This window comes from Carica papaya, chromosome 7 (genome assembly GCF_054855325.1).
Source record: "Carica papaya isolate Zhongbai chromosome 7, ASM5485532v1, whole genome shotgun sequence".
Classification (NCBI taxonomy): domain Eukaryota; kingdom Viridiplantae; phylum Streptophyta; class Magnoliopsida; order Brassicales; family Caricaceae; genus Carica; species Carica papaya.
In genome coordinates this window covers 13695621-13711546 of record NC_142315.1, presented here as the reverse complement: position 1 = coordinate 13711546, position 15926 = coordinate 13695621, and the positions used below count along the sequence as shown (strand labels likewise).

The window sequence follows — 15926 nt, the reverse complement described above, 5'->3', positions numbered from 1 at the left end:
CTGTAGCCTCAGGCAGGCAGCTCTACGCGCGCATGAGCAATGTGACTATGTAGGCCTAACCTGCAGGTCAGTGGGACGTCCAAACGCGATAGACTTGGACCACGTGCAGTGCCTTGAGCCCCGCACCATTACCGCCCTACGCCACTGTTGCTGCTGCTACTGCCGCCTTGGGAGCCATGCCTCCCCTTGACTGATTGACACTGATGATGACATCATTATTTTATCTCTCCTCACAGATTTGCGACACTTATCGCAAATCTGACAATTCTCGTTCTTTGTAAATAGAGACCACCTCCACCACTATTCCTCACCCATTTTCACCCTCAAAGATTGAAATTCTAGAGAGAGAAAATAGGAGAGAGAAAGGAGAAAAATTTAAAGAGAATGGGGACTAGCTTACCAAAAGTTGTTGGAATTGGTAAGGGATTCAATATTTTCTTGCACATTTTAAGATGATTTTTTAGAAAAATAAAGAAATGAATGTTGATTTTATTACATGATTATGACATGATGTTTAAAGAAAGGAATGTTGATTTTATTGCATGATTGTGACATGATGTTTAAAGAAAGGCATGTTTATTTTATTGCATGACTGTAGCATGATTTTGAGGGTATGATGAGTTATTAATTATGACGATTGTTTTAATTACACATACATTATGTAAAGGCTTAGTTATTATTTTATGAACGAAGTTGAAATGCAATTGATACGAGAAGAAATTACATGAAATTATTGACATGACATGAAAAATATGAATGGATACATGAAACATGAATTAATCCGTTAGGATCACAGTGGTATCAGAAACATGAAAATTTTTTGACATGGCATGAGATGTCCACTCCCTATGGATGACAACGCAAAAGTGCGTAGGATATTTTAGGACCACTATGGCGAAGTACAACCGTGGTCATAGTCTTTAGGATCACAATGCTTGGCATAACCATAATCACAGATTGTGCTATAGTGTGGCTAGCCGCAAATTAGTTATGGTGTGGCGAGCCACAAATCAACTATGGTGTAGTGAGTCGCAAATCTGTTGTGGTTGAGTAAGTCGTAAATTATCATTATTGTCACCATAGTGGTAGTTGGGAGTCTGTATTAGCCAGTAGATAAAAAATCATAACAGGCTTCGTGTGAAGTATGATAAAAGACTTAATAACAGTTATTATTCTGATTTATTTGATTTTCTCTTACTTAATGAGTTATCTATATTATTGTATTGTTTGATGATCATGATATTAAACATTTTCATACGTCAATTCTACTCCTATAGATCATTGTAAATGGTAAGCATAAAAAGGTATTTTTCTTAAACACTTTTAATTTTTATAAAATTTCTTAGCTATGTTAATTTGATACTATATGCCTTACCAAGTTTCATAAAACTCACCCTTTGTATGCTGGGCCCTCCTAGATGACGTTAAAGAGGATGTTTGCGATGAGTTGTTTGAGTTATCCCTTGAAGCTTGCCTAGATCATGTGGGTCCATGATTGTTGACGAGTACATGTCTTGTTTTGTACTCTGATGAATGCATTTACATAATGATAGAAGTGACCGTTTTTATATTTTATTATTTTGTATTTTGTCGCCACTTCTGTCCTAGTTGTATATGTAATTAAGAACTCATATGTTTTGTAAGGGATCTTATACCGCAAAATTTTTGCTGCATATATTCTATTTAATGCACATGTATTATGTATTGATATCTGACACTCTTATGCTTTAATTAGTATTAGAGATGTTACAAATAGTATCAGAGTAGAATCTGCAAAAACATCCCTTACAGTGAGGCCAATCTAGATTTAGGAAAAATCTTAGGATATAGGAAACTTCTTTCTAGAAACCTTATTTAAAAACTTATTCGAAATCCCTACTAATTGTCTCCCTTTTCATTTTGTAGGAAATGACATAGGGGAGACCGTCGATAAAAAGGACCGAGGCCTAAGACACACCGATCAAGGCCGAGTTTAATGAGTTTTTTCGAGCCATTCAGGGCTTGACAGTAGCTATCGTGCACAATCAGACCAATAATTGTCAACCTCCTCCACCTCCTGCGTCTCGACCCCTTGATTGTCTTATCTCCCATCACATTGTAGAATCCAAAAGATTGGACTCTCCTCCCTTCGACAATGGTCCCAATCTCATGGTTGTCGAAGCTTGGACCCATGAATAGAGAAGCTCTTTATAATATTGAATGTGAAGGAAGAGTAGAGGGTTTTCTTGGATGCTTTCATTTTTGTTGGAGAAGTGGCTCATTGGTGGCTCGTGAAGAAGGATTTACTACCGACCCCCATCACTTAGGAAATATTTATGGATGCCTTCTATGAGAACTTCTTCCCAGCTTATGTACGGGATAAGAAGGAAAAGGAGTTTATAGAACTCCAATAAGGAAATCTGACGGTTAGCCAATATGTGGCTAAGTTTATTCAGTTATTTAGGTTCACTCTACTATTGGTGTCCACCAAAGCTCGAAAGGCTTGAAAGTTCTTGAAGGGTCTTCACTTAGATATCTTTGATCGATTCGCCATGTCCAAACCCAATTCCTATGGTGAGGTACTGAAGAATGCCTAGTTGGCCGAAGACTTTATCTCAGCCCGCAACCAGCACATTACCCACTTCTACAGTTAATAGTAACAGCAATAGAAGAGGAAATTTTTTGACTCTGGTCTTGATCGCTCAGACAAGAGACCCCGTGTTGTCCCAGCCCTTATTGCTTTGCCCCCTACTACAAGAGATCCTATTCAGACCTCTCCCCCTTGCTGGTATTATGGTTGCTACCATGGTGACCAACCCCGTTGACGCCTGAACCACTCTTATTACAAGTGCGGGAGTACACAACATTTGGTGAAGGATTTCCTATAGAGACACAAGGGCCTCGCCAAACCTGTTGCCCAGGGATGTGTCTACCACCTGGATGAGTATGATGTTCCTATCACACCACTATTATTCAAGGTATGTTTTTTGTTCATGATACTATCGCACGTGCTTTAATTGATAAATATGTCTCTCACTCCTTTATATTTTGTAATTTTGCTTATGAATTAAACTTTAGGCTGAAACTCCTAGGAAAGATTTTAGCTGTAGAGACACCCTCTAGGCGACTATTAGAAGCCTTTTGTGTATATAAAAATGGTAAAGTAAATGCCTCAGGGAAAGAACTAACTATAAATCTAATACTATTAGACTTTTCAAGATTTGATATCATCCTATCTACAGACTAACAAGAAAAATATAGAGTAATTATTAATTATAAGAGCCTGAAGTATCTATTATCGCAAAGAGAATTAAATATGAGGCAAAGGTGCTGGATTGATTTGTTGAAGGATTACGACAACAAGATCCTTTATCACCCTGGTAAAGGTAATGTAGTCGCTGATGCCCTGAGTCAGAAGGGATTAGCAATGTTAGCCCAGATGATGATATCCAATTAGAAGTTAATAGACTCCATACAGTCTCTCTATCTAAACCATTATGGTAATGGTGCTTACCTTTTCAAGATCCAAGCCCTACCAGATCTTTCCATTAAGATTTGGGAATCCTAGTCTACTCGTCTTGAGCTCATGCAAAACCTCAGCAAGTTCACCTCAGATGATTTCCCTAATTACAAAATGTCCGACAATGGTCTGTATTGATTCTAAAATTGTGTTTGGGTTCCTTCTACTGTTAGGGATGATGTTCTTCAGGCAGTTCATGCATCCGTGCTGTTTATTCATCCAGGAAGCACCAAAATATACTGTGATTTGAAACGTCAGTACTGCTGGCCAAGAATGAAGAGGGACATTGTGAATTACATCTCTCGGTGCCTCACTTGTCAAAGGCTTAACGTTGAATATTAGAGACCCAGTGGGTTATTACATAACCTTCCTATTCCAGAATGGAAATGAGAACACGTGACCATGGAATTCATCACCGGTTTACCAAGGAACACTACTGGTTGCGATGCAATTTGGGTAATTGTGGATAGATTAACCAAGACAGCCAATTTCTTTGCCATCAAAACCACTAATCTTGTGAGTTAGCCTATTTGTATATTGACCAAATTATTCGACATCATGGTATACCCTCATCTATTGTGTCGGATAGAGATCTCTAATTTATTTCTCACTTCTAAGATAGTTTCTAGGAGGCCCTAGGCACTAACTTGTATTTCAATATTGCCTATTATCTCCAGACCGATGAGTGGTTTGACCGCACCCTTCATACATTGAAAGATATGTTGTATACTTGTATTTTGAATTTCGGAAGCAATTGGTATAAGCACCTCCCTTTCTGCGAGTTTGTTTATAACAATAGTTATCGCTCTAGTATCTGTAAGGCTCCATTTGAAGCTCTTTATGGTAGGTCATGTCGATCCCCCACCTGTTGGAATGAGATTAGGAACTGACAGTACACAAAAACGGACTTCATTCAGGAGACTATTGAAAAAGTGGATCTTATTTAAAAGAACCTCCTCATTACTCAAAGTCACTAGAATAATTACGATGATAGCTACATAAGGCCTTTGGAGTTTGTTGTTAGTGATCAGGTATTCGCTAAGGTCTTTTTCTTTAAAGGAGCGATGAGGTTTGGGAAGAAAGAGAAGCTGAGCCCTCGATATGTTAGCCCTATGGAGATTCTAAAATGTGTTTATCTTGTGGCATACTGCCTTGCTCTGGCCTGAGAGTTTACTAGCATACATGATGTCTTCCATGGTTCCATGTTAAAAAGGTAACACCCTAACCCTTATCAAATTATCCCAATTCAAGAAACTTCTATAAGCTCCAACCTGATGTACGCGGAGTACCCGACAGAGATACTAAGATAGATCGACAAGGTGCTACGCAATAAGAAGATCTAGATGGTGAAAGTTCGTGGCAGCATCACAACCTAGAGGAGACTACGTGGGAATTGGAAGATAAATGTGGAAGAAATTTTCACATTTATTCATAACCATTTTGGAGGAAGAAAATTTTTAAAAGTGGGGGGAACGTGATACTCTACACCTTCATCTGGTATTAAGATTCTATTTTATTCGAACCTTTGGGTATTAAATTTCTATGATGTAATATTATTTTATTATATTTTAGATTTCAGTCTTTTTTTCTTGATTTATCAAAATTTATTTTATTATTATTATTTTTATTTTATTTCATTTTGTTTTAAAAATTATTGAGGATTTTAAATTAAAAGAGAGAAGAAAAGAAATTTTTTTAAAAAAATTGCTGTAAAAAAAGACCAGTGCACGCAGGGACGCCCGTGCGAACATGAACAACATGTGTCTAGCGAACATGAACAACATGTGTCTAGCTCGCGTGGTCTAATGCGCGCTCTGCGCGGGAGAATCTTGCGTATAGGCTTATCACCCCAAATGTGCACCTGTGCGATGTGACCGTGTAGGCCAATCCTGCTATGCGTGTTAGCATACCATTTGGCTGTGCAGACTTGGACCACATGCAGCACCTTGAGCCCCACATCGTTGTCGTCACCGCCCTACACTGCTGCTGCCGCCGCTCTATGCCGCCTTGAGTTCCGCACTATCATTGCCTCGAGCTCCGCTTTGCTACTGCCGCCATTGCTGCCACCACCGCCCTGGAGTCGTGCCTCCTCTTGATCGATTGACCTGATGATGTCATCAATTTCTCTCTCACAGATTCACGTCACTTGTTGCTAATCTGACGGATCTCTTTCTTTCGAAATAGAGACCTCCTTCACACTCTTCCTCACTCATTTCCACCCTCAAAGACCGAAATTTTAGAGAGAGAAAGTTGGAGAGAGGAAAATTTGAAAAGAAGGGCGAGTAAATTACAAAGAGTCCTCGTTATCGGTAAGAGATTCTGTATTTTTTACACATTTTAAGATGTATTTTTAGAAAAATAAAAAAATGAATGTTGAATTTATTGCATGATTGTGGCTTGATGTTTAAAGAAAGGAATGTTGATTTTATTGCATAATTGTAGCATGATTTTGAAGGTGTGATGAGCTATTAATTATAATGATTGTTTTAATTATACATACATTATATAAAGACTTAGTTATTATTTCATGAACGAAGTTGAAATGTAATTGATACGAGAAGAAATTACATGAAATTGTTGACATGGCATGAAAAATATGAATAGATACATGAAACATGAATTAATCCTTTACACTAATTTATCTACTTCTGTTGTCCCCATCCTATCCGAAAAGATGTGAGATGACCATTCTTTGTGGATGAGAGTGCAAAAGTGTGTAGGATATCCTAGGACCATTATGGCAAAATATGACTACGGTCATAGTCTTTAGGACCACAATAGTTGGCACTGTTGTGGTCACAAATCTAGCTATGGTGTGGCGAGCCGTAAATCAACTATGGTGTAGTGAATAGCAAATCAACTATGGTTTAGCTAGCCATAAATCTACTGCGGTTAAGCAAATCTTAAATTGTCGTTAGTGTCACCACAATGATAATTGGGAGTTCGTATTAGCTAATAGATAAAAAGTCATAACAGGTTTTGTGAGAAGTATGGTAAAAGACTTAATAACAGTTATTATTTTGATTTGTTTAATTTTCTCTTCACTTGATGAGTTATCTGTATTATTGTATTGTTTGATGATCATGATATTAAATGTTTTCATATATTAATTTTACTCCTATAGATCGTGGTAAATGGTAAGCGAAAAAATGTATTTTTCTTAAACGCTTTTAATTTTTATAAAATTTCTTAGCTATGTCAATTTAATACTGTATGCTTATTGAGTTTCATAAAACTCATCCTTTGTATGCTGGGCCCTCCCAGATGACATCAAAGAGGATTTTTGCAATGATTTGTTCGAGTTATCCTTTGAAGCTTGCCTGGATCGTGTGGATCCATGATTGTTGATGAGTGCATGTCTTGTTTTGCACTTTGATGAGTGCATTTACATAATGATAGAAGTGACATTTTTTGTATTTTATCGCCATTTCTAGCATCAGTTGTATATGTAATTAGTAACTCATATATTTTGTAAGAAATTTTGTACTGCAAAATTTTTCGCTGCATATATTCTATTTAATGCACTTATATTCTGTGTTAAAATCTGGCACCCTTATGCTATAATTAGTATTAGAGATGCCACAGCTATCCACCCTTACTCTATCCTCATCACACATGAGTTTACAACCTGGAATAATTGGGTTGTGAACTGAGTTGCATTTATCCATATCAAACCTTTTTAGTACCTCCTGTGTGTATCTTCTTTAACAAGTAAAAATATTTTTGGATCTCTGCAACATTTTTATACCAAGAAAATACCTCATTTTTCCAAGGTCCATCATATCAAATTTGTGAATCATTAATGACTTGAATTTAAAAAACATATGCTCATCATTGTCTATAAATATTAAGTCATCAACATAGAGATAAATAATTAAAATTTTACCTTCTTATCCTCTTTTGATGAATAGATTATACTCATAGGGACATCGTTTGAAACCTTTCTTAGTAAAATTTGACTCTATTCAACTATACTAAGCTCGTGGAGCTTGCTTTAGTCCATATAAAGCTTTGTTTAATTTGTACACTTTATGTTCATCACCTTTTTTCTCATAATCAGGAGGTTGCTCAACAAAAACTTCCTCACTAAGTTTGTCATGGAGAAAAGCAGACTTTATATCTAACTGAAAAATTGCCCACCATTTCTGAGCTGCAAGAGAAATCACTCTTCGAATTGTCTCAAAACGTGCTACAGGTGCAAAAACTTTTGTATAATCCATGCCAAACTTTTGACCGTACCCCTTTGCAACTAAACGAGCTTTGTACCTCTCAACTTCACCATTTTCATTGAGGTTCATTTTATACACCCATTTCACACCAACTTTCTTTTTGCCCTGGTAGGTAAATTTGTCAATTCCCAAATATTATTTTTTGTTATTGCTTCAATTTTCATATCCATCGTTGCTTGCCAATGTGCCTCTCTTACCGCCTCTTCGAAGAGAATTTGACCACTCATTGCAAACATAGTTGAATATGCCATGTCTTATTCCTCATATAGACCTTCTCCACTTATGTGATCATCCATCCAATGTGTTTATAAGTCTCTAGTGAAGATCCTTCACCAAAACTAGATGAATTACCTTCATTTATAAATTCAGTTTCCTTAATGTTGATGCAACCATTATTTTTAGCTTCATTATCATCTCTAGTAGCTACATCTAGTTCATTTTCATTGTTGTTAGAATTAAAGTCAGCTAAAATAAATTCTTTATGACTTTTTATCTCAATTTTAATTGTTGTTTTTTTTTAAATACAACATATCTACTTATTATATTTTTTTTATAAATAAGATCATATAGCCTATATGCCTTTGCTCCTCACTGGCTCCAAGAAAAATACATCTTACACTCTTGTTGTCAAGCTTTGTCTTTTAACAATTAAGAATATAAACATGACATACACATCCAAACACCCTGAAATGATCTACATATGGTTTGGATCCACTCCAAGCTTCTTTTGGAGTTCTCTTATAATGGATTTAACTTTAAAACATCAATGTAAAAATATAAAATAGGAAATAAGCAAAGTAATATAAACCGAACTCCTTGCTGTAAATTAGAAACTAAATTAATTATATGACGGATTCCTATTCAGTGAAATAGCTAGTTTCAATAACATAGTTGATCATAGATATAGAGATTTATTTTATCCAAAATATGGCAAATCAATTATAGTTGTTAGAAATGTTCTAACAACTAATCTTTCCTTATTCCTAAACCAATTAAGAAACATTCATTAGTTAGTTCTCTACTACCAAGCAGTCCCAAGAATGTCCACAGGTTTTAACTTATCAACGACCTTGAAGGATCTGATTCAAGTTGCTGGATTCATCTATGTGAACCACTCAACTAGATGACTTACCTCCTCAGTGCGACAATGGTCGCTACTAGGTGCTGGAACCACTCAAACAATTACAGATTTGACGAGTTTGGCTACCTTCTTGCGGTTTTTCTTTCGTATGACGGGCTCTATTCAAACAAATTCAAAACAGCAAATATATATAGGTGCAGGATGTAAATAAATACCAAATTAGAAAAAAAAATTAATTCGATTAGATCTTACAAATACATTGTTGGAGTTTGATAGATCCATTAACTAGGAAAAAAAATAAATTAGTCACTCATGGTGGATTTCAATACAAAAGAGTTTTATGGGGATCAAAGGAGAGAAGAAATATGAAGAAAAAAAGTGCAACAGCTGGGAAATCTATTTTGTGCAGCGTCAAGTAGAACGGAAGATGATTGGGGACCAATTGCAACCTGCTTTTTATAGCAAAAAAGGCTAAGGTTTCTTCTTTTTCTTGATTTGTAATCTTTCCTTGATTCTTGGAACATCCATAGCTTTCCAAATTGATCCCCATGATTTCTGTCAGCAAATCTTTGCCTGAATAAGATCTATTTCGATTTTAAATGCATGCTCTTTTTTCCTTTTCATGTCATTTTTCTTTCTCTCGACCTTGCTTTCTATCTTGCAACAAAAGGTGAGAAGTAGCTTGAATTAAATAACATCCATACGATGAACACCTAAAAAGTGGACAATAAGGATGTTATTTTTTCGCTCTATCAATACTTGAGTTATCTCATAATTTCACTTTCTACATGAAATTTTCATCAAAATTCGAGAAAAACTCCTTGCCACACATGTGATTACTACATTCAGAATCAAGAAGCGATAGTTCTTTTTTGTTGACTTTCTTATCGTTTGTGTACGACATTAACAACATCTCTATACTATCTTCCACATAGTTTGCTTTGACTTCTATCTTCTTCTTTAGACATTCATACTAAAAATGTCCAAGTTTATGAAAGTTGTAGCATTCAATAGAGGCTTTGTTGAAATTACACCTGCCTCCTCTTCCACGACCTTGCATTCCACCGCGGCCTTGGCCTCGTCCTCTTTCTCCTAAAGACTCTCCAACAATGACCTTTAATGCCCACTCTTCCATAATATGAGTCTTTATACGTTGCTCATGCACTAAAATACTACTTTGTAACTCATCAATAATAAGGGCATCCAAATCATTTGATTTTTCAATAGAGCACACAACATAATCATATTTGGATGTCATGGATCTCAAAATGTTTTCAACAATAGTTACATAATCCATATTCCCTTTATTAGCTTTTAACTTGTTATCCGTAGTAAGAATACGAGCAAATGCTCATTTACAGATTTTCCCTCATTCATATTCAGCATTTCAAACTCCCTCTGAAGAGTTTGTCGTTGTGCTCGTTGAACCCGTGATGTCCCTTGATATTTCTACTTTAAAGAATCCCAAATGCTTTTAGATGTATCTTTGTTTAAAATGGTTTCAAAGATTGATCGATCTATGGCCTGGAAGAGATAATTCTTTGTTTTCAAATCTTTCAATTTTGTATCATCAATCACCTTTTTTGTGCTTCAATGAGTTGAACTCCTTCTGCTGTTGTAGGAATTCCATCTTCCACAATACTCCAATATTCCTTTAGTCGCGAAAAATTCTCCAGCATAACTAGTGATCATAATATCCATCAAGTTTTGGTATTGTTGATTGCACAAATCCACCCTCTGTTGCCATATTTTCTTTGGTGAACTCTAAAAAGACTGTTGCTTCTTAATTTCAATCAAGCCACTATGACATGACTTTGATACCAAATGTTAAAAATAGTTTTTTTCTTAACACAAGTAAACTAGAAGCTGGAGAGAAAACATATTGCCATTAAGATACTGACTTGGCTATATATATAGCCTTACAAAAGAAATCAAATTGCAGCCACGTTTTACACATTTACTAACATGGCAAAAGAATAGGAAAATAGATAATTAATTCCAATAAAATAGATTTATTGAAATCACTAACAAATATCTATCCTTGGACTCATTCAAAAGCTAAACAACTAATTTTTTCCATATATATATATATACACTATAAATTAGTGATTATTAGCATTACGGTTCTATGTTTAATAAATAAGCACGCGCACACATATGTATACATGGAAATTTAATCCGACTGCATTGTTAAATATATGTATGTACATATGGAAATGAATCCAAATGCAATTCTTTGACCATTATAAATTAAATGAAATATACATATATTTGACTATAATTAAATGAAAAGAAATATATCATTAAATTAAATGTAATAATTAAATGAAATCTCCTTTTTTTTTCCTGATTTGCACATATTTGTTTCACTATAAATTAGTACAACTGGCATTGTGTTTCTACATTCAATAATAGGATTTTTTAAAGCAATAATTAAGAAGATGATGAGTGTTTTTATTTCCATCATTGTTTCACTTGTTCTCTTATTGGCAGGTAAATGTGTGTATAGATAAAAATTTATATAGATATGTATATATATATATATATATATATATATATATATATCTATATCTATATAGGCCATGTTTGCATTTCTTATAGTAATGTACTATTCAACTAATGTAGAGAAAGAAATTTTGAGAGAAGGAATGAATCCTCTATTTTATTCCACCAAAATCTAGTTACAAAGGTGTGAAAGAATTATTTTTATACAACATCTAGCTATAGTTGTCATAGGGCATGCATTACCTCATGTTGTAAAAAAAAAGAACAACTAAATAAAGAACTCTCGAAACAAAAAAACTATTTACAACTAAGCTACCCATGCACAACATTTCTAAAAAGCAGAAAAATGTTAATATAAATTAATTACTCTAGATTCCCTCCTCAAGGTGGAGCTTGGTGAATATCTCACAAGCCTAACTTGGACAATAGCTGATGAAAAGAGGGAGCTGACAACAATTTGGTGAAGAGGTCAGCGAGTTGTGCAGCATTAGAGACATGTTGAGGCTGAATGAATCCAATTTTGTGATGATAACGCACAAAATGAAAATCAATGTCAAGGTGTTTAGTGCATTCATAGAAGACAAGGTTCTATGTGATATGTATTATTGCTTTGTTGTCATAGAGAAGAGGAATAGAAGAGGTGAGAGGCAACTTAAAATCCTTGAGCGGAAAAGAGAGCCATAACAATTCACATACAGTTAAGCCCATGCTTCGATACTTTTTTAGTAAAGAATCTTAAAACTGTTGATTGCTTTTTTTTCTTCCATGAAATGAGAGAATGGCTAAGAAAAATAAAACAACTCGTAAGTGAGTGCCTAGTGTCAACACAAGAAGCCCAATCTGCATCACGTTAGGCTATTAAATGAAGAGAACTATTAGCAGGGAAGAATAATCCCTTTGAAGGACATTATTTCAAGTAACGTAGCACATGGATTACAGCATCCTAGTGCCGTTGTGATGGTGACTTGACAAACTGACTCTGCTTCTTGACATTATAGTTGATATCTGGACATGTGAGATTGAGATACAATAATCTGCCATTAATCTTCTATAACGTTCAGGATCAGATAAAGAGGGATCAATAGCAGTAGCTTGAAAATTCTTTAAAAAGGGAGTGTTGACAGGTTTTATAACCAAGCATGCCAATATCTTATAAAATATCTAGAGTGTATTTCCTTTTATTGAGAGCAGTACCAGTGGGTGAACGAGCAATCTCAATTCCAAGAAAGTATTTGGCATATCCAAGATCTTTTATGGTGAATTGAGAATGTAGAAAGTTCTTAACATCAATAATAGCATATTCATAGCTACCTAAAAGCAGAGCATCATCAACGTACACTAACAAGGGAAATATTAGTGGATCTAATGAATAAATAGTGGTCATGTGGAGACTACTTGAAACCATAATGCTGTAATTGAGTAGTAAATTCTATATTCCACTCTCTAGAGGCTTTTTTTAGGCCATAGAGGGAACGAAGTAACTTACAGACTTAGCTTAGTTTAGTTTTGGTGTATCCATATAGGGAAGCATATAGACATCTTCATTAAGAAAACCATCAAGAAAAGGATTATTTATGTCGAGCTGATGTAAAGGCCAAGATTTAATGGTAGTGATAACAAGAAATAATCTAACGGTGACAAGTTTTACAATAGGGAAAAAACTATCAAAGTAATCCACACCAAGTACTTAATTGTATCCCTTTGCCATAAGATGTGCTTTCAATCTATCAACACTCCCATTTGGATTAAGCTTAAATTTGTAAATCCACTTTCAACCTATTGGTTTGTTACCAAAAAATAGATCAGTCCCCTCCCAAGTTTTATTAGCTTCAAGAGCTTAAACTCCTTTTCCATAACTTATGTTAAATAATTGCTTCTAGACTGCCATGTGTTCTTTTGGACTGCTATGTGTTTTCATCTGGATTGCTACGTGTCCTTTATGTTTTTTAAATTACATCGGTTATTTAAATGTTGTGTTCCTAGTCCGTAGGAATTGTTTAGGACTGTAGCTTAGTTGGCAAGAATGTTTTCATATAGTTTGAATTCTTTAATGATTTGTTTCATAGTTTTTAGGAGTTCATTATTTTTCAGCATACCAAGTGCAGAATCGTGGCTGAATTTCAAGACCATGATATTAGTGGTTAGTTATGTTTTAATCTATAAATTATAAATCAATTGCATGAATTAAACAACAATTAATATCAGGGCATTTTTTCTTGAGGGACCTATGTGTGTATAAGAGAAAATTTAGTGGACACCATAGAAGGAGAAACCAATTTTTCTTCAATTGCACCGCCAGTCTTCGATGGAGAAAGCTATTAGATTTGGACTATTAGAATGAAGACCTATCTAGAAGCTATGGATATTTGAGAGGTTGTTGAAGATGATTATGAAATTACCCCCTTGCCAAATAATCCAACAATGGCTCATATCAAAAATTTCAAGGAGAGGAAAACCAAGAAATCAAAGGCAAAGGCCTGCTTGTTTGCTGCAGTTTCATCCATTATCTTCACTCGTATCATGTCTCTGATGTCAACAAAGGAGATATGGGATTATCTCAAGACTGAGTATGAAAGAGGTGAAAGAATTCGAGGAATGCAAGTGCCGAATCTAGTATGTGACTTTGAGCTTCAAAAGATGAAGAAGACTGAAACCATTAAGGAGTATTCTGACCGCTTACTCAACATAGCAAATCGTGTCAGATTACTGGGTTCCACTCTATCAGATTCGAGGATTGTTGAGAAAATCCTTGTAACGGTGCCTGAAAGATTTGAGGCTACGATCACAACCTTAGAAAATACTAAGGACTTGTTTAAAATTACACTAACGGAGCTCTTGAGTGCCTTCTAAGCATAAGAGCAACGACGTGTAATGAGACAGGAATGAGCTGTTGAAGGAGCCTTAGTAGTCAAGCATCAAGACGATGGAAGAAACAAGAAGAAGAAGAACAAGAAGATTCAAGGAGCAAGTGGTGAGAGTGCTCCAACTACCAACAAAGGTAAAACAGGAAACAAAAATGTTGACATGAAAGGAAATTATCCTCTATGTCAACATTGTGGCAAAAAAGGTCATCCTCCTTTCAAATGTTGGAGGAGACCTGATGTAAAATGCAACAAGTGCAATCAACAGGGCCACAAAGCTGTGATTTGCAGAAGCAAAGTTCAACAAAAAGGAACAGAAGCCCAAGTTAATGATCAAGAAGAAGAAGATCAACTCTTTGTTGTAACTTATTTCACAAGCCGTGGTTCAAGTAAAAGCTAGTTAATCGATAGTGGTTGCACTAACCATATGACGTATGATAAGGAATTGTTCAAAGAGTTAAGCAGCACAAAGACGAAGAAAGACAAAATTGGAAATGATGAAAATATTTTTATTAAAGGCAAGGGCACCATAGCCATTGCAAGCTATTCCGGAACTAAGTTGATCACAAATGTTCTCTATATCCCAAATATTGATCAAAGTTTGCTCAGTATTGGTCAATTAATAGAGAAAGGATTCAAAGTGATCTTTAAGAACAAAGCATGCGTGATAGAGCATCTAGCAGGCCAAGAGATATTCAAGGTCAAGATGGAGAGAAGGTGTTTTTCACTCAATCCATTGGAGGAGGAGCAATCTGCTTTTTCAATCAAAGAAAGTATCACAGAAGTTTGGCACAAGAGGCTCGGGCACTATCATCTTTAGGGGTTGTAATATTGCTATGTGTGAACCTGCAGACTATGAAGAAGCCAAGATATATCAAAATTGGATTACTGCAATGAAGGAGGAGCTGTTCATGATTGAGGGGAACAAAACATAGAGATTGGTTGATCGACCCAAAAATAGAAAGGTGATTGGAGTCAAGTGGTTCTATAGAACCAATTTTAATGTTGATGGCTCAATCAATAAGCATAAAGCTAGACTCATGGTCAAAGGATATGTTCAAACACTCGGTGTGAACTACTCAGATACCTTTGCACCAGTAGCTAGACTCGACACCATCATACTCTTACTCGCTGTTGCAGCACAAAAGAATTGGAATGTATAAAAGTTAGATGTCAAGTCAGCATTCTTGAATGGTTTTCTCCTGGAGAAGATTTATGTAAAACAACCAGAAGGCCATGTAAAGGAAAGAGAAGAAGACAAAGTTTATCTCCTCAAAAAGGCACTCTACAGATGATTATCTACTTAGCTTGGGCTTTAAAAAGAGCTTATCCGAGTCCACTTTGTATGTCAAATATAGTGAAAATGATACTTTTGTTATTTCACTTTATGTTGATGATCTACTAGTTACAGGAAGCAATGCAGATTAAATTCAAGATTTCAAACAAAAGATGATGAAGGTATTCGACATAACAGACCTCGGGCTTATGTCTTACTTCCTTGGCATGGAGATCAAGCAAGATCAAGGAGAATTTTTCATTTTTAAGAGGAAGTACGCAAAAAAAATACTTAAAAAAGTTCCATATTACAAAGATATGAGCACTCCAATAAATTAAAAAGAAAAGTTGATTAAAGAAGATGGATCCAAGAAAGTCAATGAAAACATTTTAGAAGCTTGGTGGGGTGTCTAATGTATCTAACAACAACAAGAACTGACATCCTAAATGCTGTAAGTATTCTTTCTTGATACACG

The 15926-nt window shown here is 35.4% G+C and overlaps 1 protein-coding gene across 1 annotated transcript; it reads left to right on the top strand.

Annotated features, from left to right (window-relative positions):
- Positions 1-13735: 13735 nt before the first annotated feature.
- LOC148252983 (uncharacterized) lies at positions 13736-14164 on the top strand. The gene has a single exon (XM_088208499.1). The coding sequence runs from the start codon at positions 13736-13738 to the stop codon at positions 14162-14164; it is 429 nt and encodes a 142-aa protein (XP_088064625.1).
- Positions 14165-15926: the final 1762 nt, after the last annotated feature.

Excerpts from the sequence above, each read along its gene's own strand:
- LOC148252983 (XM_088208499.1), top strand. The coding sequence starts at position 13,736 with ATGGCTCATATCAAAAATTTCAAGGAGAGGAAAACCAAGAAATCAAAG.